General features: G+C 44.5%; 1 protein-coding gene across 1 annotated transcript in view; it reads left to right on the forward strand.

Annotated features, from left to right (window-relative positions):
* kdrl (kinase insert domain receptor like) overlaps positions 1–25,664 on the forward strand; it is a 283,571-nt gene that overhangs the window by 116,633 nt on the left and 141,274 nt on the right. The window contains exons 5-9 of the mRNA XM_072505640.1: positions 11,390–11,549; positions 13,033–13,172; positions 18,796–18,955; positions 22,621–22,738; positions 25,168–25,337. Coding sequence (XP_072361741.1) covers positions 11,390–11,549; positions 13,033–13,172; positions 18,796–18,955; positions 22,621–22,738; positions 25,168–25,337 — 748 coding nt within the window. The remainder of the gene's footprint in view (positions 1–11,389; positions 11,550–13,032; positions 13,173–18,795; positions 18,956–22,620; positions 22,739–25,167; positions 25,338–25,664) is intronic.

Genomic DNA, 25,664 nt, shown 5'->3' on the forward strand with positions numbered 1-25,664 from the left:
CTCTTTGGTGAATACTGATGCAAAGTATTCATTTAGTACCTCACCCATTTCCTCTGGCTCCACACATAGATTCCCTTGCCTATCCTTCAGTGGGGCAACCCTTTCCCTGGCTACCCTCTTGCTTTTTATGTACGTGTAAAAAGCCTTTGGATTTTCCTTAACCCTATTTGCCAATGACTTTTCGTGACCCCTTCTAGCCCTCCTGACGCCTTGCTTAAGTTCCTTCCTACTTTCATAGAACATAGAACATAGAGAAATACAGCACAGAACAGGCCCTTCGGCCCACAATGTTGTGCCGAACCTTTGTCCTAGATTAATCATAGATTATCATTGAATTTACAGTGCAGAAGGAGGCCATTCGGCCCAGCGAGTCTGCACCGGCCCCCGGAAAGAGCACCCCACCCAAGGTCAACACCTCCACCCAACACTAAGGGCAATTTTGGACACTAAGGGCAATTTATTATGGCCAATCCACCTAATCTGCACATCTTTGGACTGTGGGAGGAAACCGGAGCACCCGGAGGAAACCCACGCACACACGGGGAGAATGTGCAGACTCCGCACAGACAGTGACCCAAGCCAGAATCGAACCTGGGACCCTGGAGCTGTGAAGCAATTGTGCTATCCACAATGCTACCATGCTTTCCTTATATTCCACACAGGCTTCGTCTGTTCCCAGCCTTTTCGCCCTGACAAATGCCTCCTTTTTCTTTTTGACGAGGCCTACAATATCTGTCGTCATCCATGGTTCCCGAAAATTGCCGTATTTATCCTTCTTCCTCACAGGAACATGCCGGTCCTGAATTCCTTTCAACTGCCACTTGAAAGCCTCCCACATGTCAGATGTTGATTTGCACTCAAACATCCGCCCCCAATCTATGTTCTTCAGTTCCCGCCTAATATTGTTATAATTAGCCTTCCCCCAATTTAGCACATTCATCCTAGGACCACTCTTATCCTTGTCCACCAGTACTTTAAAACTTACTGAATTGTGGTCACTGTTACCGAAATGCTCCCCTACTGAAACATCTACCACCTGGCCGGGCTCATTCCCCAATACCAGGTCCAGTACCGCCCCTTCCCTAGTTGGACTGTCTACATATTGTTTTAAGAAGCCCTCCTGGATGCTCCTTACAAACTCTGCCCCGTCTAAGCCCCTGGCACTAAGTGAGTCCCAGTCAATATTTGGGAAGTTGAAGTCTCCCATCACCACAACCCTGTTATTTTTACTCTTTTCCAAAATCTGTCTACCTATCTGCTCCTCTATCTCCCGCTGGCTGTTGGGAGGCCTGTAGTAAACCCCCAACATTGTGACTGCACCCTTCTTATTCCTGATCTCTACCCATGTAGCCTCGCTGCCCTCTGAGGTGTCCTCTCGCAGTACAGCTGTGATGTTCTCCCGAACAAGTAGCGCAACTCCGCCTCCCCTTTTACATCCCCCTCTATCCCGCCTGAAACATCTAAATCCTGGAACGTTTAGCTGCCAATCCTGCCCTTCTCTCAACCAGGTCTCTGTAATGGCAACAACATCATAGTTCCAAGTACTAATCCAAGCTCTAAGTTCATCTGCCTTACCCATAATACTTCTTGCATTAAAACATATGCACTTCAGGCCACCAGACCCGCTGTGTTCAGCAACTTCTCCCTGTCTGCTCTGCCTCAGAGCCACACTGTCCCTATTCCCTAGTTCTCCCTCAATGCTCTCACCTTCTGACCTATTGCTCCCGTGCCCACCCCCCTGCCATACTAGTTTAAACCCTCCCGTGTGACACTAGCAAACCTCGCGGCCAGGATATTTATGCCTCTCCGGTTTAGATGCAACCCGTCCTAACTCCGGTTTAGATGCAACCCGTCCTAGCATGACCAATCCACCTAACCTGCTCACCTTCGCACTGTGGGAGGAAACCGTAGCACCCGGAGGAAACACATGCAGACACGGGGAGAACGTGCAAACTCCACATAGTCACCCAAGGCTGGAATCAAACCAGGGTCTTTGGCGCTGTGAAGCAGCAGTGCTAACCAACTCTGTAAAACCACTATATAGAACTGTAGTAATATAGAATGGTAAATAATAGGGACTCACTGTGTCTGAATGTTCTCCTGCATTGCTTGGCAGTGGTAATCTCAAACATCACTGAATTAACGTCTAGGGGGTTACCTTTCAGCAGAAACTGAACTGGACTAACCTTATAAATATTGTGGCTACTTGTGGCTTGTAGGTGGTGGAGTAGCTTTGGGGAGTAAGGAGGTGAGTTATTTGCTGCAGGATTCCTAGCCTCTGACCTGACCCTTCAAAGCCTGTCCACCACCTACAAGGCACAAGTCAGGAATACTCACCACTTGCCTGGATGAGTGTGGCTCCAACAACACTCAAGAAGCTTGACACGATCCAGGACAAAGCAGCCCACTTCCCTTTCAAAGCATTCACTCTCTCTGTCACTAACGCACAGTAGTAACTATGTGTGCTATCTACAAGATGCACTGCAGGAACTTACTAAGTTTCCTTAGGTAGCACCTTCAAAACCCACAACCACTACCATCTAGAAGGCCAAGGGCAGCAGATACATGGGAACACCACTACCTGGAAGATCCCCTCCAAGACACTGACTATCCTGACTTGGAAATATATCGCCGTTCCTTCACTGTCACTGAGTCAAAATCCTGGAACTCGCTCCCTAATAGCACAGTGCGTACCTACACCACATGGACTGCAGCGGATCACCACCACCTTCTCAAGGGCAATTAGGGATGGGCAACAAATGCTGGCCCAGCCAGCGAATCGCACATCCTGTAAAAAACTGTCCAATTTAAGTGAAACCTGATGGTGCGATAATAAGGTTCTTCCCCGTTGAGACACGGGGAACGTTAATGGACAGTTCCTGAACCCAGGATATGAGATTGCTGCAATGGGTAAGAATGCATAGATTTGGCGAGTTATGGCGATAGATGGCAAAGTGGAGTTGAGGTTACAGCCAGGTCATCCATATTCTTATTGAATTGAGGAGCAGGCCTGAAGGGCTCCTACTCCTGTGATCCTATACCCATTGTGTGATCTGATGGCCTCTCACATCTATTGACTAATGTATTGCAAAGGTCCACCCATTGGTGCCTATGTCAGGTTTTCAAGGGTAATTTAGGTCCAGTTCCAGTACTCCATGGAATGCTGGGTGGCATAGGTGGGCCAATTTCTGAACATTTTCCATTACCAATGGCCTTTTTGCAGTTGTTTCTGTGGGCTTTTAAATGTTGACTTATTTGTTAATGTGCTTTTCATAGAATTTACCGTGCAGAAGGAGGCCCTTCGGCCCATCAAGTCTGCACCGGCTCTTGGACAGAGCACCCTACCCAAGCCCACACCTCCACCCTATCCCCGTAACCCAGTAACCCCACCTAAACTTTTTGGACACTAAGGACAATTTAGCATGGCCAATCCACCTAACCTGCACATCTTTGGACCGTGGGAGGAAACCGGAGCACCCGGAGGAACCCCACGCAGGCACTGGGCCGGAGTCTCCGAAAATGAGGCTATGTCGCCACGCCAGCGTAAAAACGCTGATGTTGCACTCCCGAGTTTCCTAGAAAAAAAACACTCGATCCACTTACCTTCAGGGGGCTAGCAGGGACCTGGAGTGCTTCACGCAGCTTTGGCTGCGGATACGGGCCCCCTCAGTCTGGTTCCGAGTCCGTGCATACGCACGACTGTGGCCTCCAGCAGCCACGCCGACCGCCATGGCGGACTCGGGCTGTGGACCAACACTAACAATCTAGGCACCCCCCCCCATCAGCAGCGCGCCCGAGGATCCTTCCGGTCCAATCGCTGCCGCGGTTGCCTATAAGCGCCCCCCCCCCCCCGCGCCCCACCAGGGCGGCCGCGGACCGAGTCCAGAACCGCCACGCGAGGTTCCCGACAGGCCATACGTGGTTAGAACCACGCCGTCGAGAATTTGGCCTGCTGGGAGAGGTGTATCACTGGGCGGGCCTCTGGCAATGGCCCCCCAGCCACACGCCATAATTCGCAGACACGCAGATTTTTGAAGCCCGGAGAATTGCGTCACCCGATTCCGTCGTAAACTTTGAGTCTCCGCCCCCACACCAAACGTGATTTCAGCTGCGGAGAATCCAGCCTGGGGTGTTCCGGTTTCCCCCCACATGTCCCGAAAGACATGCTGTTAGGTGAATTGGACATTCTGAATTCTCCCTCAGTCTCCTCAAACAGGCCCGGAATGTGGCGACTAGGGGCTTTTCACAGTAACATCATTGCAGTGTTAATGTAAGCCTACTTGCGACAATAATAAAGATTATTATAATTTGCAAAACTTTGTGGTGGAGCTTTTTGACTGCCTAATTAGGTTAGAAGGGTATGGGAATTTCTTGTTGCAGATGGAAACGTCTTTCTCATTATCTGGAGAGTTGACGTCAATTGTGTTCCAATGTGACTTGCAGTGTTACAGACTTTACTTGATTTAAGTCGTCCCTCTGATTGGTGTGTTTTCAGAATGTTTGCTTACTGTTCCTCATGGTTTACCATTCACATCTGTTGAAAGTAAATGAAAATCTCAACAGACTTAGGACCAATGAGCAGGTGGTGTCATTATTCTCTCAATTCTCTTTTAGATGATGATGTACCTTTTGAGAAAATTGTTTATTTTGATGTCCAACATATTTTTCAACCATAATTGGGTGCAGAATTTCCACCTTGTGGCAAAACAAAATAATGAAAATGTCAGGGACATTAATTTCAGTACTTTTAATGTGACACCAAATTATCTTTACATTAAGAAGGCAACAATGAATATTCATTACAAATTGATATTCAGTTTTGTATTGTCTCTTGTGCATCATCGCAACAAGTGATAACTGGCAAACCTTAGCAGTCAACCAAAAGTTGTTCATCTCTCTACCATTGTTAATTGACAATAATCCCTGGCTGCAATTAAGGATTTGTTATATATTTTGCATTTACCTTGCCAGATTGATTAAGTATGAAAAATGTTGTTGTTAGCCAATAACCCACAGGTACAATTTTATTCCCAACAACTGAAATCGGTGTCAGAAATAAAAACAAATTTGTTTTGTCAGGAAGCCATGGAGGAATATGATATATAGATGTTTAGAAGGCTAAGAGGCAAAAATGGCACAGATGAAAGCAGTCTGTTCAATTTGGGTTCCAAGTGCAGAACTAGAGCAATGATGTAGAAAATTAACAAGCATCAAATGAGGGTGAGGATGAGAATTGTTTCACCATAATAGTGCATATGCGAAACAGATTTTCAATTAATATAACTAATTCCTAGCTGAAGGCATGACTTTATGTAAACAGTGTTGAAGGTTTTAGAGATAAATAAGGACAGAGCTAACTAAACATGGACTGTTGTGGACCGTGTACTGTAGCAGCAGAAAGATGTAACTTGGGAAAAGCAAAGCGCAGGATTCAGTAATTGAAATTTTGCCAAGTTTTTTTTATTCGCTTACAGAATGTGGGTGTCACTGCCCCAGCCAGCAATTATTGCCCATCCTTAATTTCCTTTGAGAAGGTTGTTTGCATCTGCAGTTTTGCCTGATTACTTTAGTAAAACTTTTCCTCAAGATCTTAGACATTATTGGATATGGTCTGACGTAACACCACTAGTTGTTTCCAGCCTAAAATGGCACATTTTCATTAGGTTGCTCCCTTTACAAATCAAGAGATTGAACTGAGTGCATGGAGTCTTGGAGACTGCTCAACACACACACGGATTGACTGAATTTGGGTCTGTTCAACACATGCATGATGGGGTGCCCAGCAGTGCCAGTTGTTTGGAAAGAGACTATGACACATGCTATCGGTTTAAGGGCTTCATGGAGATGTGAAAATAACTAGGGGAACCCTCACTTCCATATAAACCCCGACCCGGGTTCAGGTAGGGGAGGGAGACCCTTTAGCAAGTAGAGACTTGTTGCATACTGAATAAACTTAGTTATTGTTTTCTACTTGCTGGTTCAAACGTGCTACTTTGGCAGATTCTACACTGGCGATGAGAATGGGATGGCTGGGCCGTCCTTGATTCTGCTTCCAGATAGACTTTGTGGGACAATTCCGGGGGCAATGTTCCTCATTGCCGAGGCTGCCCACTCAAAGTGGATGGAGGTCCACAAGACATAGGTGACGACTGCTTGGGCCACCATCGAGCGACTACAACCGTCATTCAGCCGCATGGAACACCTGGGTTGCTGGTTTCAGATAACGGAACGGTTTTCATGAGTGTGGAGTTTAGGGCGTTCATGGCCATAAACCGAATTCACCACATGCGTACCACTCCCAACAACCTGGCATTAAATGGATTAGCGAAGCAGACCGTCCAGACCTTTGACCTCGGCATGAAGAAGCAGACCACCGTTCCTGGGAGACTCGACATTTCTTATTTTGCTACCGAATGACGCCGCAAGTCACGTCAGGGGTTGCTCCAGTCTCCGCATCCAGTCGAGTTTGGTCATCCTGGACATTGGTGGGAAAATCTGCCATAACCAGGACAGGATGGAGGCTGATGCAGACCGGTATACGTCTTTGCGCACATTTACCCGTGGTGACCTGGTGCACGTCTGGAACTTTGGAGAAGAGACCACATGGATTCCAGGTGTTGTGTTGGCATGGCAGGACTGGTCTCATATCGAGTGCAGGAGCAGCGGCACGAGTCTAATTGAAACATGGACCATGTCCGCAGCCGCGTTCCTGACACACCGGACCTGGTTCCAGTGGCTCCGATCTAGGCCGGTCCACCGCCTGTGTTGCCACCTCAGCCGCTATTATCACCGTTGCCCCCAGTTGTGCCAGAGTCAGACATCAAAGGCGCCAAGATACCGCATGACGTCCCGCCCTATTCCGAATCAGAGTCAGATATGGAGATTTTGCCACCGCCGTTGCCATATCCCACCACCTCATTGGTTTCGCCGGCACCACCCAAGCGCTCCACACGAAAATGGCGCTCTCCGGTCCGGTAAACGGCGGCAGGCTCCAGCCAACCGTCTTTGGGCGAAAAAGACTAGCGATGCCTCAGATCAGCCCCGTCCACAGGCATGGATATCTCTCCAGACTTGGTGATGGAGAGGAGTGTTATAACCCCCAAGGAGGTCACAGCATAAAGACAATCCGATTCCCGTGCCTCCACGGAATATGAACTTTCCCGATAAAGGGGCGGGCTTCCCCTTAACTATGGGGACCCCCACTTGTATATTATCAAGTGAGGTGCAGGTCGAGGAGGGAGACCATTTGGGGCGTGGAGACTTATTTTCTACCCAATAAACATAGTTTTCTACCTGCTGGTTCATGCATGCCACTTTGGTGAATTCCACAGGACCTTTTAAAAAGTAAGTTCAAAAGGTCCTCTTCATTTTAACCCGCCCCCCATGCCAAGGCATACCCATGCCAAACAACCCCCGAAGGTGCAGTTTGCCTCCCATGCCAACTTATGGCTCTTCCGTGCCCCTTCACGCACTATACACTGTTTAGAACCAATGAAACCTATAGCGACAGTAAAATGTGTAAGAAAAAGCGTTTATAGGTCAATCATAACTTTCCACTCTGTTTTAAAAAAACATTATTTCACTATAGGGCAATAAAATGTCCAGACCCTTTAACATTTTAATAGTTGAGACTGTAAGCACTTGAAACACCTCGACCTTGTATAAATAAGCATTGTGAAATTTAAAGCAGAGTTCAGAGAGCCAGGGATGTCAATCAAGCAATGTTTTCTCTGGGACTCAGGTTGGTTAGTACTTTATTGCATGTCAGGGCTCTCAACCAAGAGTAAATATTAAAGTTTGGCTGAGATTCTAGACAGATTCTAGAAGGAGTCCAGTGTCCAGTCTGACTCGTGAAAGCAAACTTTTTAAAAATAAATTTAGAGTATCCAATTCAGTTTTTCCAATTAAGGGGCAATTTAGCTTGGCCAATCCACCTACCCTGCACATCTTTGGGCTGTGGGGACAAAACCCACGCAAACATGGGGAGAATGTATAAACTCCACAGAGACAGTGACCCAGAGCCGGGATCGAACCTGGGACCTCAGCAGGGTGAGGCAGCAATGCTAACCACTGCGCCACCGTGCTGCCTGTGAAAGCTAGCTTTGATGGTATGAGATGTGCATAGGCTAGGCTAGCTGGCAAAGGATATTTCAGGAGATGACAGTGGATAGGCAATGGCAGATATTTAAAGAACACATGGAAGAACTTAAACAATTAAACATCCCTGTCTGGCACAAGAGTAAGACGATGAAGGTGGCTCAACCATGGCTAACAAGAGAAATCAGTGACAGTGATAAAGCCAAAGAGGAGGCATATAAATTGACCATAAAAAGCAGCAAACCCGAGGACTGGGAGAAATTAAAAATTCAGCAGAGAAGGACAAAGGGTTTAATTCGGAAGAGGAAAATAGAACACGAGCGAAATGTTGCAGAAAACATAAAAACTGACTGCAAAAGCTTCCATAGTTATGTGAAGAGAAAAACACTGGTGAAGACAAATGTAGGTCCCTTATAGTTAGAATCAGTTGAATTCATAATGGGCAACAAAGAGATGGCAGACCAGTTGAACAAATACTTTGGATCTGTCTTCACTAAGGAGGACACAAATAACCTTCCGGAAACGCTAGGGGGACAGAGGGTCTAGCATGAAGGAAGAACTGAAGGAAATCCGTATTAGTCAGGAAATTGTATTGGGGAAATTGATGGGATTAAAACCCATGGCCTGATGCTCTGCATCCCAGAGTACTTAGGAAGTGGCCCTAGAAATAGGGATGAACTGGTGATCATTTTCCAGCATTCTATAGACTCAGGAAAAGTTCCAATGGTTTGGAGGGCAGCTAATGTAACCCCATTTTTTAAAAAATGAGGGAGAGAGAAAACGGGGAATCATAGACCTGTTAGCCTAACATCGATGGTGGGGGAAATGCTGGAGTCAATTATTAAGGATGAAATAAATGAGCATTTGGAAAATGGGGACAGGATCGGTCCAAGTCAGCATGGATTCACTAAAGGGAAATCATGCTTGACAAATCCTCTGGAATTTTTGAGGATGTGACCAGTAGAGTGGACAAGGGTGAACCAGTGGATGTTGTGTATCTGGACTTTCAAAAGGCATTTGACAAGGTCCCACACAAGAGATTAGTGAGAAAATTAAAGCACATGGTATTGGGGGTAATGTATTGACGTGGATAGAGAACTGGGTGGCAGACAGGAAATAGAGAGTGGGAATAAACGGGTCTTTTTCAGAGTGGCAGGCAGTGACTAGAGGTGCAGCGCAGGGTTCAGTGCCGGGACCCCGGCTGTTCATAACATACATTAATGATTTGGACAAAGGAATTGCATGCAATATCTCCAAATTTGCAGACGACGCTAAGCTGGGTGGCAGTCTGTGCTGTGAGGAGGATGCAAAGAGGTTGGCTGAGTGGACAAATACTTGGTAAATACAATATAATGTGGGTAATTGTGAGGTTATCCACTTTGGTGGCAAAAGCAGGAAGGCAGATTATTATCTGAATGGTGGCAGTTTAGGAAAAGGGGAAGTGCAACGAGACCTGGGTGTCATGGTGGAACAGGCGTTGAAGGCACAGGAGGTGGTGAGGAAAGCCAATGGCATGCTGGCCTTCATGCTAGGGCAGCACGGTAGCATTGCGGATAGCACAATTGCTTCACAGCTCCAGGGTCCCAGGTTCGATTCCGGTTTGGGTCACTGTCTGTGCGGAGTCTGCACATCCTCCCTGTGTGTGCGTGGGTTTCCTCCGGGTGCTCCGGTTTCCTCCCACAGTCCAAAGATGTGCAGGTTAGGTGGGTTGGCCATGATAAATTGCCCTTAGTGTCCAAAATTGCCCTTAGTGTTGGGTGGGGCTACTGGGTTATGGGGATAGGGCGGAGGTGTCGACCTTGGGTAGGGTGATCTTTCCAAGAGCCGGTGCAGACTCGATGGGCTGAATGGCCTCCTTCTGCACTGTAAATTCTATGATTTCATGGCGAGAGAATTTGAGTACAGAAGTAGGGACATCTTGCTGCAGTTATACAGGCCTTGGTGAGGCCACACCTTGAGTATTGTGTGCAGTTTTGGTCTCCTAGTTTGAGGGTGTCCAGCGGAGGTTCACCAGACTAATCCCCGGGATAGCAAGACTGACATCTGAAATAAGACTGGATTGACTGGGCTTGTACTCACTGGAGTTTAGAAGAATGAGAGGGGTTCTCATAGAATCATATAAAATCCTGATGGGACTGGACAGGCTAGATGAGGGAAGAATGTTCCCGATGTTGGGGATGTCCAGAACTAGGGGTCACAGCCTAAGAGTAAGAGGTAAGCCATTCAGGACTGGGATGAGGAAGAACTTCTTCTCACAGAGTTGTGAACTTGTGGAATTCTCAACCACAGAAAGCTGCTGGGGCCAGTTCATTGTATAAATTCAAGAGGGAGCTGGACATGGCCCTTGGGGCTAAATGGATCAAGGGATATGGAGAGAAAGCGGGAGTTTGCTTGATCAGCCATGATCATATTGAAGGGCCGAATGGCCTACTCCTGCACCTATTTTCTATGTGAGCATGAGTGGCCATAAGAGTGGTGAACGGGTGTGCATTGGCATTGGAGGTTATGGGCCGCAGGAGTTTCTTGGACGGGATAACTTGGCATGGGGGGGCATGAGGAGCAAACGGATGCCATGGATGGAGCGTGGGGAGTATATTGGGGTATGGTAATTTTAGGGATGAGGGTTAGTGGGCTTTCTGTTCTTAATTAACTGCTACAAAGTCGCACAGTACTTAGGCAGGCCCCAGCACCCAGCAGCCCCTGTGGTTGCCTCCAAATGTCTTACCAGGTCATTTGGCTTGCCCTTAGCTGCACCCATCTCCCCTATCATCTCCATCCCTCAAAATATACCCCCAAAAAACCCAGCCTCTCACCTCTCCACCCAGCCCCAGGCACACACACACAAACAATGAAAATCACATCCTTGCAGGCATTTTCTCCCAATGCGGACTGGCTGAACCAGCCCTTTTCCGGACTCCCGCGCCCCGCTTCAAGAACGAAAATCCAGGCCATCAATTTGAAACTGTGCCTCCTGATTCTAGATTAAACCATGAACAGAGACATTCTTACATGTCGCATTGCTGTGATGAAACTGAGCATCAAATAAAACTTGGTACTATTTATATTTTTCTCTTTTTTTATTTGATTAGAAATTTAAAACAAATATAAATTTAAGAAATTATAACTTTACCCAAGTAGGAAATTCCATAAATGTAGGGTTACATGTTACTAAGCATGTAATTCTACAATGATTACCCAGTAAGAATGTTCACTTCTTTCTGCATTATAATTCACACTGACCTTGTTTATTATGGGTTTCAGTGTAATAGTTGATGATTTCTACCTGATACAGGACCACACCATCTTTGAAATCAATGGGACAAATGGCAGATGGGATCCTAAGCAGGGATTTATTTTTCAAAACCTGGAACATATTCCCTCTGGAATGCTGCAATGCGAAACCATGATGGATAATCAAGTTTTCAAGTCTTATTTTATGATATTCAAAGAAGGTAAGTGCTTGCTTTCCTTCCGAATTTATTGAGCTAATTTCAACTCCCATTAGTAAGCCAGTGTGAGTGGACAGTTGTCCCTTCAGTTTCCATTCTGAGCCTGGTTGATTTTAACTGCCTGGCATTATTTGAACATCGCTGGTCTGCTCCTCGCCTGTTTTGGGTGAAAGTGGCAGCTCACCAGTCTTCCCAACCTTAGTGCTGTGGCATTATCATGAATGTAAGAAGGAGCTGCTGTTACAAGTATATAATACATTGATGCTAAGCCTTGTGGTGGAGAGAGAAGTGAAGGTGTGAGCTAGAGACAGACTGAAGGAAAGATAGTGTGAGTAAGAGCAGATCATTGTTTATTATAGTGTAGAGATTAGTTGTAGGTGAGTGTAGATTATATATTAATTATCAACTGTATATTATTTAGGAGTACATGCCAAATCCAAATTAGTAGTGCTAATAAGTTTATAGCTTTGTTCAAGTTAAAGCTATTTTGTCATCTTTGAGAACACTATGCCAACCGTCCTGAACTTAGCAACAGAAAGAACAGCATATGGTACCAGGAGTTCATTTCTACAAGTAAGAAGCAATTGTCGAATTCAACTTAGTAGTGTTAATAAATTTATAGCTTTGTTCAAGTTAAATCTATTTTGAGGTCTTTGTGAACATTACGCCAACCATTCTGAATTTAGCAACACAAAGAACAACACAAGTGCCTTTACAATGTGTACTTCACCAAAGGTAGCCACACAGCAAACTCAAGCCTAAGGGGCAAACAAATGTTGTCTCATTCTCCAAAGAGATTCTGTACCAGAACATGAGGGATTTTGCTTTGGCTATAGAAAATGTTCTTCTAAGTTTGGAGTAAAAGCACATTGCTTGAGGCAGAGTGAAGGGAAAATTATTTAATACTTGAACTTATCTATAATACAACCTGAATATGTATCATCTTGACACTGTTTGGAACACATAGAAAAATACTTTCTGCCTCTTAGATATTATCCTTCGCTTTGGTGATGACAAAGGTTCACCAAACAAAGACAGCCACTGTTCTACAAGGTGGTGGAAGTAGAACTGGAGCCAATCTTTACAAAGTTTCCTAAGCATTTATTTACTGAGATACATATGACAAACATGGCATTTCCCAACCCAGTGAACATTTTTAGTCAGTTCCTCTTTATACTGAGAGGGCTGAGAATTGAACCCGGGTCAACTGTTTGGAAGGCAACTATGCTCACCACATTTCCACCATCGCTGACTACAGATCCTATTTATAAGGGTGTAAGTAAATCTCCAGTTAATGCCCACTATCTGCAAACACTTAAATACAATTAATATGCAATTAACATTCCAGTTTGTTCAACTAAATTATTCGCAGCAGTACAATGAAAGATAGCAAAGATGAAAGATGCTGCATTGCTCCTGTGTCATTTGTTTTCTAACCTATTATGCTTTGTTACATGTATATTATATTTTGATCTTTTATCCTCAGTTGAAGGGGTGGAACATGTTCACCTTAATACGAGTGCAAGAATCAAGGTGCTGTCTGGGGATACACTGTCGATCAAGTGCACAGTAAAAATGCCTTTGAATGCCAGACCTGAATTTTATTGGGAGTACCCTGGCAAAGCAGTAAGTCCTGACTTATGTCATCCTGCAAGTACATTTACCAGACTTTACTGAAGGCTTTTATTGATGTTATGACACAAAAGCTTCAAAATTTCTGCTGGCATAATTTACAGATGAACACATTAACATCATTCCTATGTCTGCTACTTTAGTGAACAGACAACCCATTTAAAATAAACACGTTAATACTGCATTGAAATATCAAAGGATTGTGAGACAAACGTGTTTAACCTTCATCCACTAATAAGGCCAAAACTAATTTCTGGGTGAAAATCTTCCAATTTCGTTCAATTTGAAAACCTTACAGGAGCACAAAATTTAATTCCGATTTTTTAACTCTCTGACATATTCCTACAATTTGTATTGATAAACCTAACAGACTGCAAACAACTAAGAATGATATGTGCTCATATTTTTCGTGCAAGATGCGCCAGATGCCAGTTTATTGAGGGTGTTGATGTGTGCAGGGAGCATGCACCTGAAGTATGCAAAGTAACCAGGTCATGATGTCAATCAGTAAATAACACTCATTTGAGGCCATCCTGTCAATTTGAACCCCAACACTCCATCTGACATTCTCTCTTAAGCACACACAACTGCCCATTTATTCAGCAAAAGCAATGCTTTCCCAAAAATGCCAAGAAATGGATGATAAACTGCATTATGATTAGTTACTGGATGATTTCTAGTGGCTGCGACCGTGATTTTTGAAGTGTTTAAACACAAAATACTGCGTATACTGGCAATTTGAAATGAAAACAGAAAGTGCTGGCATTTATCCAGCATTGTGTTTTTATTTTAGAAGTGTTGATTGATTTCTAGAGTTGTCTAAAGTTGCCCAAGCCGACATGGAGAGGTACAACATTTGCTGAAAGATTCTGTCCTGACTTCAAGGATACTGCACAAGCCACTTTCTCCCAGACATGAGAGCACTGATATGAATTCCCATTGGACTACAGCATGGCAGAAAGAAGGAGCAGAAGTAACACAGAGCAGGGCAAGCTGTTGAAAGAAGGAGGAGGAAGTGAAGCTAAGTTCTTAGCAGGAGGCCATATTTGTACATAGTGTTCGGGAAGCAATTCTCCTGACTGAACCACAACAAGGAATGCTGATTCAAACAGCTGCACTTTACAGAAGATGCCCTCACTGAAATATGCCAACTGTACCAACCAGACCTCCAACCTTAGAATAGGGTGAGGACCAAACTTCCAGTGGCTGTGAAAGTGACCATGGTGATACTTTTACATGTCTTTCTCCCTCCAGGCTGGAACCATTGATATTTGCAACATGCCACCCACTGTAGCACAAAGGAGGTGGCTGAGGCTCAGTATTCCAAGATAGCATGAAACATTTCACCCTCTTGCAAGAGTGAAGCAGGCAGAAGAAGGATATAGCTTTGGGAGGATTGCAGGCAATCCTATGGTACAGAGTGTCATTGAGTTCACACACGATGTGTTGCAGATACCGCATGACCACTCTGGGATGTGCCATAGACAACAGGACATCCACTCCCTCAATGTCCAGCTGGAGTTTGACCATATACAGAGAATCATGCGTATTAATACCTGGTATCATGGCAGCAGTAACCCACCACCTCTTCCTGCAAAGCAAGGAACGCCTGTCAGTGAGCGTGGTCTAATATGGCTGTCATGTTGAATAGCTGGCAGCGTATGTGAGCTTTCAGATGTGGAGGTGAGGCTGACAGCAGTACTTGGTGTGTGAGGGTAAGGTGAAGTTATGATTGTGAGATATAGATCATGACCAGTGGATGGGCAAGGGAGCAGGGACCAGGGGGGTGGGCAAGGGAGCAATAGGTCAGAAGGTGAGAGCATTGAGGGAGAACTAGGGAATAGGGACAGTGTGGCTCTGAGGCAGAGCAGACAGGGAGAAGTTGCTGAACACAGCGGGTCTGGTGGCCTGAAGTGCATATGTTTTAATGCAAGAAGTATTACGGGTAAGGCAGATGAACTTAGAGCTTGGATTAGTACTTGGAACTATGATGTTGTTGCCATTACAGAGACCTAGTTGAGGGAAGGGCAGGATTGGCAGCTAAACGTTCCAGGATTTAGATGTTTCAGGCGGGATAGAGGGGGATGTAAAAGGGGAGGCGGAGTTGCGCTACTTGTTCGGGAGAATATCACAGCTGTACTGCGAGAGGACACCTCAGAGGGCAGTGAGGCTATATGGGTAGAGATCAGGAATAAGAAGGGTGCAGTCACAATGTTGGGGTTATACTACAGGCCTCCCAACAGCCAGCGGGAGATAGAGGAGCAGATAGGTAGACAGATTTTGGAAAAGAGTAAAAACAACAGGGTTGTGGTGATGGGAGACTTCAACTTCCCCAATATTGACTGGGACTCACTTAGTGCCAGGGGCTTAGACGGGGCGGAGTTTGTAAGGAGCATCCAGGAGGGCTTCTTAAAACAATATGTAGACAGTCCAACTAGGGAAGGGGCGGTACTGGACCTGGTATTGGGGAATGAGCCCGGCCAGGTGGTAGATGTTTCAGTAGGGGAGCATTTCGGTAACAGTGACCACAATTCAGTAAGTTTTAAAGTACTGGTGGACAAGGATAGGAGTGGTCCTAGAATGAATGTGCTAAATTGGGGGTAGGCTAATTATAACGATATTAGGCGGGAACTGAAGAACATAGACTGGGGGCGGATGTTTGAGGGCAAATCAACGTCTGACATGTGGGAGGCTTTCAAGTGGCAGTTGAAAGGAATACAGGACCGGCATGTTCCTGTGAGGAAGAAGGATAAATACGGCAATTTTCGGGAACCTTGGATGACGAGGGATATTGTAGGCCTCGTCAAAAAGAAAAAGGAGGCATTTGTCTGGGCTAAAAGGCTGGGAACAGACGAAGCCTGCGTGGAATATAAGGAAAGTAGGAAGGAACTTAAGCAAGGAGTCAGGAGGGCTAGAAGGGGTTACGAAACGTCATTGGCAAATAGGGTTAAGGAAAATCCCAAGGTTTTTTACACGTACATAAAAAGCAAGAGGGTAGCCAGGGAAAGGGTTGGCCCACTGAAGGATAGGCAAGGGAATCTATGTGTGGAGCCAGAGGAAATGGGCGAGGTACTAAATGAATACTTTGCATCGGTATTCACCAAAGAGAAGGAATTGGTAGATGTTGAGTCTGGAGGAGGGGGTGTAGATAGCCTGGGTCACATTGTGATCCAAAAAGACGAGTTGTTGGGTGTCTTAAAAAATATTAAGGTAGATAAGTCCCCAGGGCCTGATGGGATCTACCCTAGAATACTGAAGGAGGCTGGAGAGGAAATTGCTGAGGCCTTGACAGAAATCTTTGGATCCTCGCTGTCTTCAGGGGATGTCCCGGAGGACTGGAGAATAGCCAATGTTGTTCCTCTGTTTAAGAAGGGTAGCAAGGATAATCCCGGGAACTACAGGCCGGTGAGCCTTACTTCAGTGGTAGGGAAATTACTGGAGAGAATTCTTCGAGACAGGATCTACTCCCATTTGGAAGCAAATGGACGTATTAGTGAGAAGCAGCACGGTTTTGTGAAGGGGAGGTCGTGTCTCACTAACTTGATAGAGTTTTTTGAGGAGGTCACTCAGATGATTGATGCAGGCAGGGCAGTGGATGTTGTCAATATGGACTTCAGTAAGGCCTTTGACAAGGTCCCTCATGGTAGACTAGTACAAAAGGTGAAGTCACACGGGATCAGGGGTGAGCTGGCAAGGTGGATACAGAACTGGCTAGGCCATAGATGGCAGAGAGTAGCAATGGAAGGATGCTTTTCTCATTGGAGAGCTGTGACCAGTGGTGTTCCACAGGGATCAGTGCTGGGACCTTTGCTCTTTGTAGTATATATAAATGATTTGGAGGAAAATGTAACTGGTCTGATTAGTAAGTTTGCAGACGACACAAAGGTTGGTGGAATTGCGGATAGCGATGAGGACTGTCGGAGGATACAGCAGGATTTAGATTGTCTGGAGACTTGGGCGGAGAGATGGCAGATGGAGTTTAATCCGGACAAATGTGAGGTAATGCATTTTGGAAGGACTAACGCAGGTAGGGAATATACAGTGAATGGTAGAACCCTCAAGAGTATTGAAAGTCAAAGAGATCTAGGAATACAGGTCCACAGGTCATTGAAAGGGGCAACACAGGTGGAGAAGGTAGTCAAGAAGGCATACGGCATGCTTGCCTTCATTGGCTGGGGCATTGAGTATAAGAATTGGCAAGTCATGTTGCAGCTATATAGAACCTTAGTTAGGCCACACTTGGAGTATAGTGTTCAATTCTGGTCGCCACACTACCAGAAGGATGTGGAGGCTTTAGAGAGGGTGCAGAAGAGATTTACCAGAATGTTGCCTGGTATGGAGGGCATTAGCTATGAGGAGCGGTTGAATAAACTCGGTTTGTTCTCACTGGACGAAGGAGGTTGAGGGGAGACCTGATAGAGGTATACAAAATTATGAGGGGCATAGACAGAGTGGATAGTCAGAGGCTTTTCCCCAGGGTAGAGGGGTCAATTACTAGGGGGCATAGGTTTAAGGTGAGAGGGGCAAGGTTTAGAGTAGATGTACGAGGCAAGTTTTTTACGCAGAGGGTAGTGGGTGCCTGGAACTCGCTACCGGAGGAGGTGGTGGAAGCAGGTACGATAGTGACATTTAAGGGGCATCTTGACAAATACATGAATAGGATGGGAATAGAAGGATACGGACCCAGGAAGTGTAGAAGATTGTAGTTTAGTCGGGCAGCATGGTCGGCGCGGGCTTGGAGGGCCGAAGGGCCTGTTCCTGTGCTGTACATTTCTTTGTTCTTTGTTTTGTTCTTTGAGATTATTGGTAGGTTTGCATATTGAGCAAAGTATAAAGCTGCTGGTGGATATTGGTGGATATAGCATTTGACGATATATTCCCTGACTTTGATCACTTGTGAGCTCATTGAATCTTCCAAGGCATCCATCCCGGTCCTCGGAGCTTGACTTCTGGCATTGACCGTGATGGCTATCTGGTTACACTGTCTTTGCAAGGTTTGTCTGGAGGGCTTCTAGGCCCCTAACCATAATCCTGTACTAAGGTATCTACAAAGTCTAGAGAAATAGCGACACAGAAACTTGGAACATGTTCGCTCCCCTGTTGCACCATAATTAACTCTTCTTCTTGCTGAGAATGTTTTCCCCAGTTACATACTCGAGCCAGGATGCATCCCCATGGAGTGATGCATGCTGGCTTTAAGTAATGCAAGCCAGCTTTAACTCACGCTAGTCTCTCACAATTTTAGGCCCCCTACTGAGATATGCAGCTACTTAACAGCCCATTTAATGCTCGCTGCATGCAGCAATCATGCAAATTGGCTCGCAGCATGAAGTTGGCATGTTGCCTGGATCAGAAACAAAGGGCATGAGTTCATCATACATCCTAATCCCCTCAGCTGTTTTCTGGGGCTATCGAGCTTTGCCCCCATAAAATTTAAACATACAAAAATAGCAACTGCTAGTAATTGAATATCTATTGATGCTTCTCTGCTTAATATGTGGCACAGGGAGGAAGCCATATCAATGTCTTAAATGAGCGTTTTTAAAGGCAATGTTTCCATGAGGAGCTGTTGCGTAATAATAGGATTACATGCATAATTCTCTTTATTTATTCGCAGGCTAATCGGACAGTTGGCATTTACAATTCGAGGGTAGTCACAACTGTATATTACAGTGTTCTAACTCTGAAAGGCATGCAGCGAAGTGACAAAGGAACCTACATATGCAAAATATTCAATAAAAACATATCGCAAACCAGCACTAGAGTTAATGTCATCGGTAAGCTGTTGTGGATCCTTTAAACAGATTTTATTTATATGTCTTGGATTGGCATTCACAGAGGGGTAGTGAATCAACCTGCACCATAAACAGGTACTTCTTGGTGCATCCTGGTGATAGGTTATATAATAAGCTAATAATGCAGTGTATTTCTATTTTCCAATCCCACTCGGTTTCAGGGAACATTGAATTGCTCTGACAAAGAGTCATCCAGATTTGAAATGTTAGCTCTGTACTCTCTTCACAGATACTGTCAGACCTGCTGAGATTTTGCAGCATTTTCTGATTCTTTGTATTGAATTCTTGTATCTTCAGAAGCCTCTAGGCAGCTTGTCTTTTGCTTTACTATTTAGAATTGTTTTTAATTCCTTCACTCGATTTGATGCATTGGAGATAGTAATATAACAGTGTGTATTTATGTAGCAGATCTGACATGGTATAATGTCCCGAAGGCACTTCACAGAAGCAATTATCAGATAGCAATTTGATACATAAGGGGATATTAGGACAGGTGGCTAAAAGCTGGAACAAGGAGTTTTAAAGAGTTTCTTAAAGGAGGAAAGTGGCTTGAAAGAGGAAAGAGATGTAGGAATGCGAAGAAGTTTAGGAATGGAATTCCAGAGCTTTGGACCTTGGCAGCAAGTAAAATTGGGGATGCACATAGAATGGGAGGAACGCAGGGATCTCAAAGGTTTGTAGAGGTGGATTAGGCTACAGAGATAGGGAGGGACAAGGCCATGAAGGGATTTCAAAACACGGCGAAGAATTTTAAAATTGACGCATTGCCTGACTGGCATTGCCTGAGAATGAGCACTGACTGACGGGTGAACAGGTCTTGGTGCAAGTTAGAATAAGGACAGCAGAGTTTTCAATGAGAAAAATTGTGTAGGATAGAAGATGGGAAGATGAGCCAACAAGCTTAGTTTAGTGGTAATAACGATAGGAATTAGAGTTTAAGCGGCAGATAGGCTGAGGCAAGGGTGGAATTGGTCAAAGTTATAGAGGTGGGAGTAGTGATGGAACAGAAAGGTGATCAAAACCTTATCTCAAGATGGTGAGCAGTCTGGTTCAGCTCTGAGTCTGCTTCAGCTTTGAGATTGGTGCCAAGGAGAGGGTTGGAGTTGGTGTCTAGCGAAAAATGTTTGTGGCGGAGACCAAAGACAATGGGTGGAATTCTCAAGCCCATAACCCCCCCCCCCCCCCACCACCACCACCACAGTGGGTTTTCCTGTGTCAGGACAAGATCCTCCAGACATGCCAAAGCCAATGAAGATTTACATTATTAACCCATGACATCATCGGGGAACCTGCAGCGTGCGTTGACCTCGGCGGAAACGGAAGAGCCCATTGGCAGGAAGGGCTGGAGAATTCCACCCAATGGCTTCAGCCATACCAACATTTAGCCAGAGGAAATTTCGGCTCATCCAGAATAGGACCTGAGACAGGTAGTGTAACAAATTAGAGATGGTGAAGAGGTGGAAAGCGTTGGGGATGAGGTAGAATGAGTTTAATCAGCGTACCAATGGAATCTGGCATTGTGTTTATGGCTGATGCTACTGAAGGACAGCATTTTGGAGCATGTTTGAATTAGCGATAATCAAAATATAAAATAATTGGAACACAAAGCTAAGCATTGCAATCCGAGTAAATTCGAAACAAATTGCAGGATTACTGGATCTATCTTAGTTATGTAAAATCCTGAGGCAGCTTGAAATCAATGTTTTTTAAATGATGTTTAGCTAACTGAATCTCAGTTGACCTAGATATGTTCAGTACACTTTTTATTGTGCTTTTTGTCTTGTTTGTAGAGTAACTTTCCAAGTTTATTAATCAATTACAGTTTTCACTATTGCTCATTGGGTGGTTACAGCACACAAGTCAACCCTTCAGATAATCAGGCTGTGCAAAAACAAAATTAGAGGCTTCACAGACAAAAAAAACACGCACCCAAAAAGATTATAGGGATGATTGCTTGATCCATTCCATTTTAGAGTAAACGAGCAAACCAAGATTCCAGGTCTCATCACAGATTCCAGTCTGTGCCCTGGTCTGAGCCCTACTCATACCTTTGCCCAACCCATTCACCAGGATCACATAAGGTCCAGGATTTGCATTGGAACATTTACTAACAGGATTAGGCCATTCAAACCCCTCGAGTCTCCTCTGCCATTCAAATTAATCAAGCTGATTTATACCTCTATGTCATTAAGCCACCTTAACAGCATGTCACTTTTGGTATCCCTACTGAACAAACCATTAGTGATCTCAGTTTTGGAAGCAACCTTTTAACTCTCATTTGCCAATTCACAGGAAAATGATCCTGTTACATCTATGTCACAGAATGGATCTTTGATCCGTTCCTCACTCCAGCTTTGACTTTGGCTGGTGGCATTCCCTGCTAATTAGTGTTCCATTTTCAATTCTCCATCCAAATGCTCTTGAGTCCATCTCATGAATTACTTGTGAGCAGTGTCACAGATGATATTTGCAATCGATAATGTTTATAAAGTGAATCACAGAATTATTATTATGCAGAAGGAAGCTAATTGGCCCATCATATCTGTACTGGCTCTCCAAATGAGCTACTCATTTAATGCCATTTCCCCATCTTCTCCCCATAACCCTGCACATTCTTCCTGTTCAAATAACAGAAAATGTCTTCTATTCAAAGTAGTCCACCAGAGTCTGTGGAAAACATCCCATTGTGTCAATTTACTACCTGGAATATATAACTTAAGGTTGCCTTATCAGTTAGGAACCACTTCTATCCACATGACAGATTCATTTCTGCTCTCAATGTCATCAACATGCTGAAGCAATTTCAATTCATTGCAATAAAAATTGTTGAAAATTATCAGCAAATCTGGCAGCATCTGTGGTGAGAGAAACAAATAATTCTTTAACAAATGTGGCACTGAATGAAATAACAGAGGTGTAGAACTTTCTGCTGGTTTGACATACATACGTCACCTTCATTGCTGACATGTTATATATAGGATGACTTTCGAATAAAGTGAAGTTGGTCAAGTTCAAGTCCTCACTATACATTTTGGGCTGTATATTAAAGCTGTACATTTAAAGTACATTCCTGAAAGCAATAAAAGTGGTGAGTATGTTCAAATTACTGTGAAACTGTGAAATTACTTTGGGCAACACGGTAGCACAAGTGGATAGCACTGTGACTTCACAGCGCCAGGGTCCCAGGTTCGATTACCCGCTGGGTCACTGTCTGTGCTGTGTCTGCACATTCTCCCCGTGTCTGCGTGAGTTTCCTCCGGGTGCTCCGGTTTCCTCCTACAGTCCAAAGACGTGCAGGTTAGGTGGATTGGCCATGATAAATTGCCCTTAGCGTCCAAAAGGTTAGGAGAGGTTACGGGGATAGGGTGGAATTGAAGGCTTAAGTGGGTCGATGCAGACTCGATGGGCCGAATGGCCTCCTTCTACACTGTATGTTCTATGTTCTAAACCAAATGTAAATCCCTGGAATTTCTGTAAGAGGATCCTGGCTGTCCAACATAACTCCAGCAGAAACCTTGGCATGACAGCCTCAATTCGACCCCACAGCTTCCTCAATACCACTGCTTTCAGCCAGTCTAAACTTTGTTTATTCAACAGACTGCCTTGCTAGTCTGCTAATAGTTTTATTTTTTCTCTTCCAATTCCAGATAAGCCTTTTATTCAAGCAGGTTTGAAAATTCAGAACCCTTTGTACGTATTCACTGGAAGGAAGCCTGTGAAACTAGCTGTGAAAGTGAATGCATTCCCAACTCCAGAAGTGTCCTGGTAAAGTCCATCATTTTGATTCTTCTACAAATTCTACTTTTTAATGAGTTTATTGATTTGAAAGATTATTTTACTGGTCTCATATTTTCCGAAAGGTGAAAACATTCGGGCATGCAGTTCCCCTGTGGTATCTTGTCCCAAATAACTGGTCTTGCTGTTTTAAGTCTAGATAGAATGGATCAACAGGCTAATCACAGAAGGATGGTAGGGTCAGGCAATAGTCTATAGCCATTCAACTCTCCAGCTGGAACTATTCAACAGTAATTAGATGCTGGACCCCTGGATGTGTTTTCAACTCCCAAGCAATTGTAATGGCCATTTATTCATCTCCTGGATGGAAGCTGTGAATTGGGCTCATGTTAATGTTTGAACTACTGAGCCTCCTGATTTGTTTACCATACCAGTTGATACATTTACACTCAAAACCATGGCTTTATATTCAAACTTCACAACTTAAGTGAGTTGCGGCTTGTTGCTATGGCTGGTGCTGGGCCAGTCATTGCAGTTTATGAGTGAGCTGTACTTCCAAGAGGTAAATGGGATACCATCATTATATCTAAAACAAAAGTATTTTTTCCCACACTACTTTGTGACTGCTGATGCAAAGGCATTAATTCTTGAGTTTATTCAAATTTACTGTGTATTTTCATCATCATAGCAGGTAAACAGTGAGTTTACAACTGCTCCGCCCCCATCTTGCTTTGGATTTGACACAAGGTGGCAACTCAGTATCTATCAACTCATAGTAGGCAACCTAGATACATGTAATAACATTGTAACATAGAGCATTAAAATCTCAAAAGTACCAAAGTATACTATTGATAATCTGTTACACCAATTGAAGTTATCCAATGTTTCAGTTAACCATTCTTGATTACGAGTATCCATGTTTCTCATAAGATTCAGAGCTAAAACCAGCTAAAAGGTTGTTGAACATTTTTCACAGACTCTGCAGGGGGGAGTTTTACAGACCCCACCAGGTGAGTTTGGACCCACTGGTGGCTAGCCCACTGCTTTTCCACTGACCCCTGAGCTGTTCTCTATAATATTTTGGGCAGAGATAGCCTGCCCACTCTTAGGCCTACTGAGGCCCTTAACTGGCCATTAGATGGAAAGGTACGGGGTTTAACCTGCTTTATTAGTGCTCCCTGGGTGCATCAGGGGCATCCACCCTAAGATGATATTCCACTTTTTGTCTCCCCACTGCTTTCCAAAACCGGTACATCCCAATCCCCTCTCCCTAGGGTCCCTTATCCCTCCCTACCCTAAAAAAACACAGATTTACCTTAGTGACCCTAATAGTTCACCCCATCACGGGACTGATGGAGAGTAACTGACGGAGAGGGCAGCACGGTAGCACAAGTGATTAACACTGTGGCTTCCCAGCGCCAGGGTCCCAGGTTCGATTCCCTGCTGGGTCACTGTCTGTGCGGAGTCTGCGCGTTCTCCCCGTGTCTGCGTGGGTTTCCTCCGGGTGCTCCGGTTTCCTCCCACAGTCCAAAGACGTGCAGGTTAGGTGGATCGGCCATGATAAATTGCCCTTAGTGACCAAAAAAGGTTAGGAGGGGTTATTGGGTTACGAGGACAGGGTGGAAGTGAGGGTTTAAGTGGGTCGGTGCAGACTCGATGGGCCGAATGGCCTCCTTCTGCACTGTATGTTCTATGTTCTAACGCGCCCAGCGCAGGCCCAGATTTAAATCTGGGCACTTGTTGATTAGCCAGGCTCATTATTACATCTGAAAAATTTTCAGTCTTTTTTTGATAACCATAGTGACAGAGTAGCCATAGTTACCTGAATGCAAGTTGTTGTGCATGAAAATGTAATAGGAAAACTTTAACTGCATCCAGCAATCCAAAGCTAATGAACCAACCCTCTACCATTGGCTTTTGTTCCATTTGAAGGTGAAAATGAAGAAAGAATACTAATTCCATGCTGCCTTACATATCGTTTACAGGGTCTTCAAAACACTTCACATACATGATAAATTATTTTGTAATAGCTGCTGCCAGCAGCAAAATGTAGCAGCCATGTTGTACATAACAGTATCCTGAAAATACCAGTGCTATGAGTAATCGATTCATTTGGTTCTGGTGATGAGGAATGTCAGCCAGAACTTTGAGAGACTACTGTTCTTCAAATCATGCTGTTAGGTCATTAACATTCAGATGACCCATCAATAAAACATTAGTGTAACATCTTATCTGAAGGAAGGCACTGGTTGACCATGCAGCACTCTGCCTGCATTGCACAGGGCTGTCAGCATAAGTAAAAAAGCTCAGATCCTGGGGAACGAGCTTCTGATTCAGCAGTGCAAGTATTAAGTATGTTAAAGTTAGAGTGCAAATATTAAAAGTTTCAATTGAGATAAAATGCATAAGGAATACTCATCTTTATTTAATCCATCTAATCTGAGGTTTTTGTGAAACAGGTACAAAAATGGAAAACTCTTTACACAGAATCAGACTTGCTACATTCAAAACCATTATGCATTAAAAATAATGCGTGTGTCAAAGGATGATGAAGGGAATTATACTATTTCACTGACCAACAAGTTGCATAATCTGCAGAAGAACCTCACCATTCTACTGAGAGTGTTTGGTAAGTTTATTGTGATCCAAATGGCTTATTGTCACAAGTAGGCTTCAATGAAGTTACTGTGAAAAGCCCCTAGTCGCCACATTCCAGTGCCTGTTCAGGGAGGCTGTTACGGGAATTGAACCGTGCTGCTGGCCTACCTTGGTCTGCTTTCAAAGCCAGCGATTTAGCCCAGTGTGCTAAACAGCCCCTGTTTTTTATGTCTAACAGCACATAATCTAATATGGTAGCAAATGCTACAAATTGCAATGTAATGTGTCATATTGGATTTTAGGTTGTTAATGGGTTCATTCTAGTCATTTAATATGTCAATCATATACTGCGTACATC

The sequence above is a fragment of the Scyliorhinus torazame genome, chromosome 5 (genome assembly GCF_047496885.1).
Source record: "Scyliorhinus torazame isolate Kashiwa2021f chromosome 5, sScyTor2.1, whole genome shotgun sequence".
Classification (NCBI taxonomy): domain Eukaryota; kingdom Metazoa; phylum Chordata; class Chondrichthyes; order Carcharhiniformes; family Scyliorhinidae; genus Scyliorhinus; species Scyliorhinus torazame.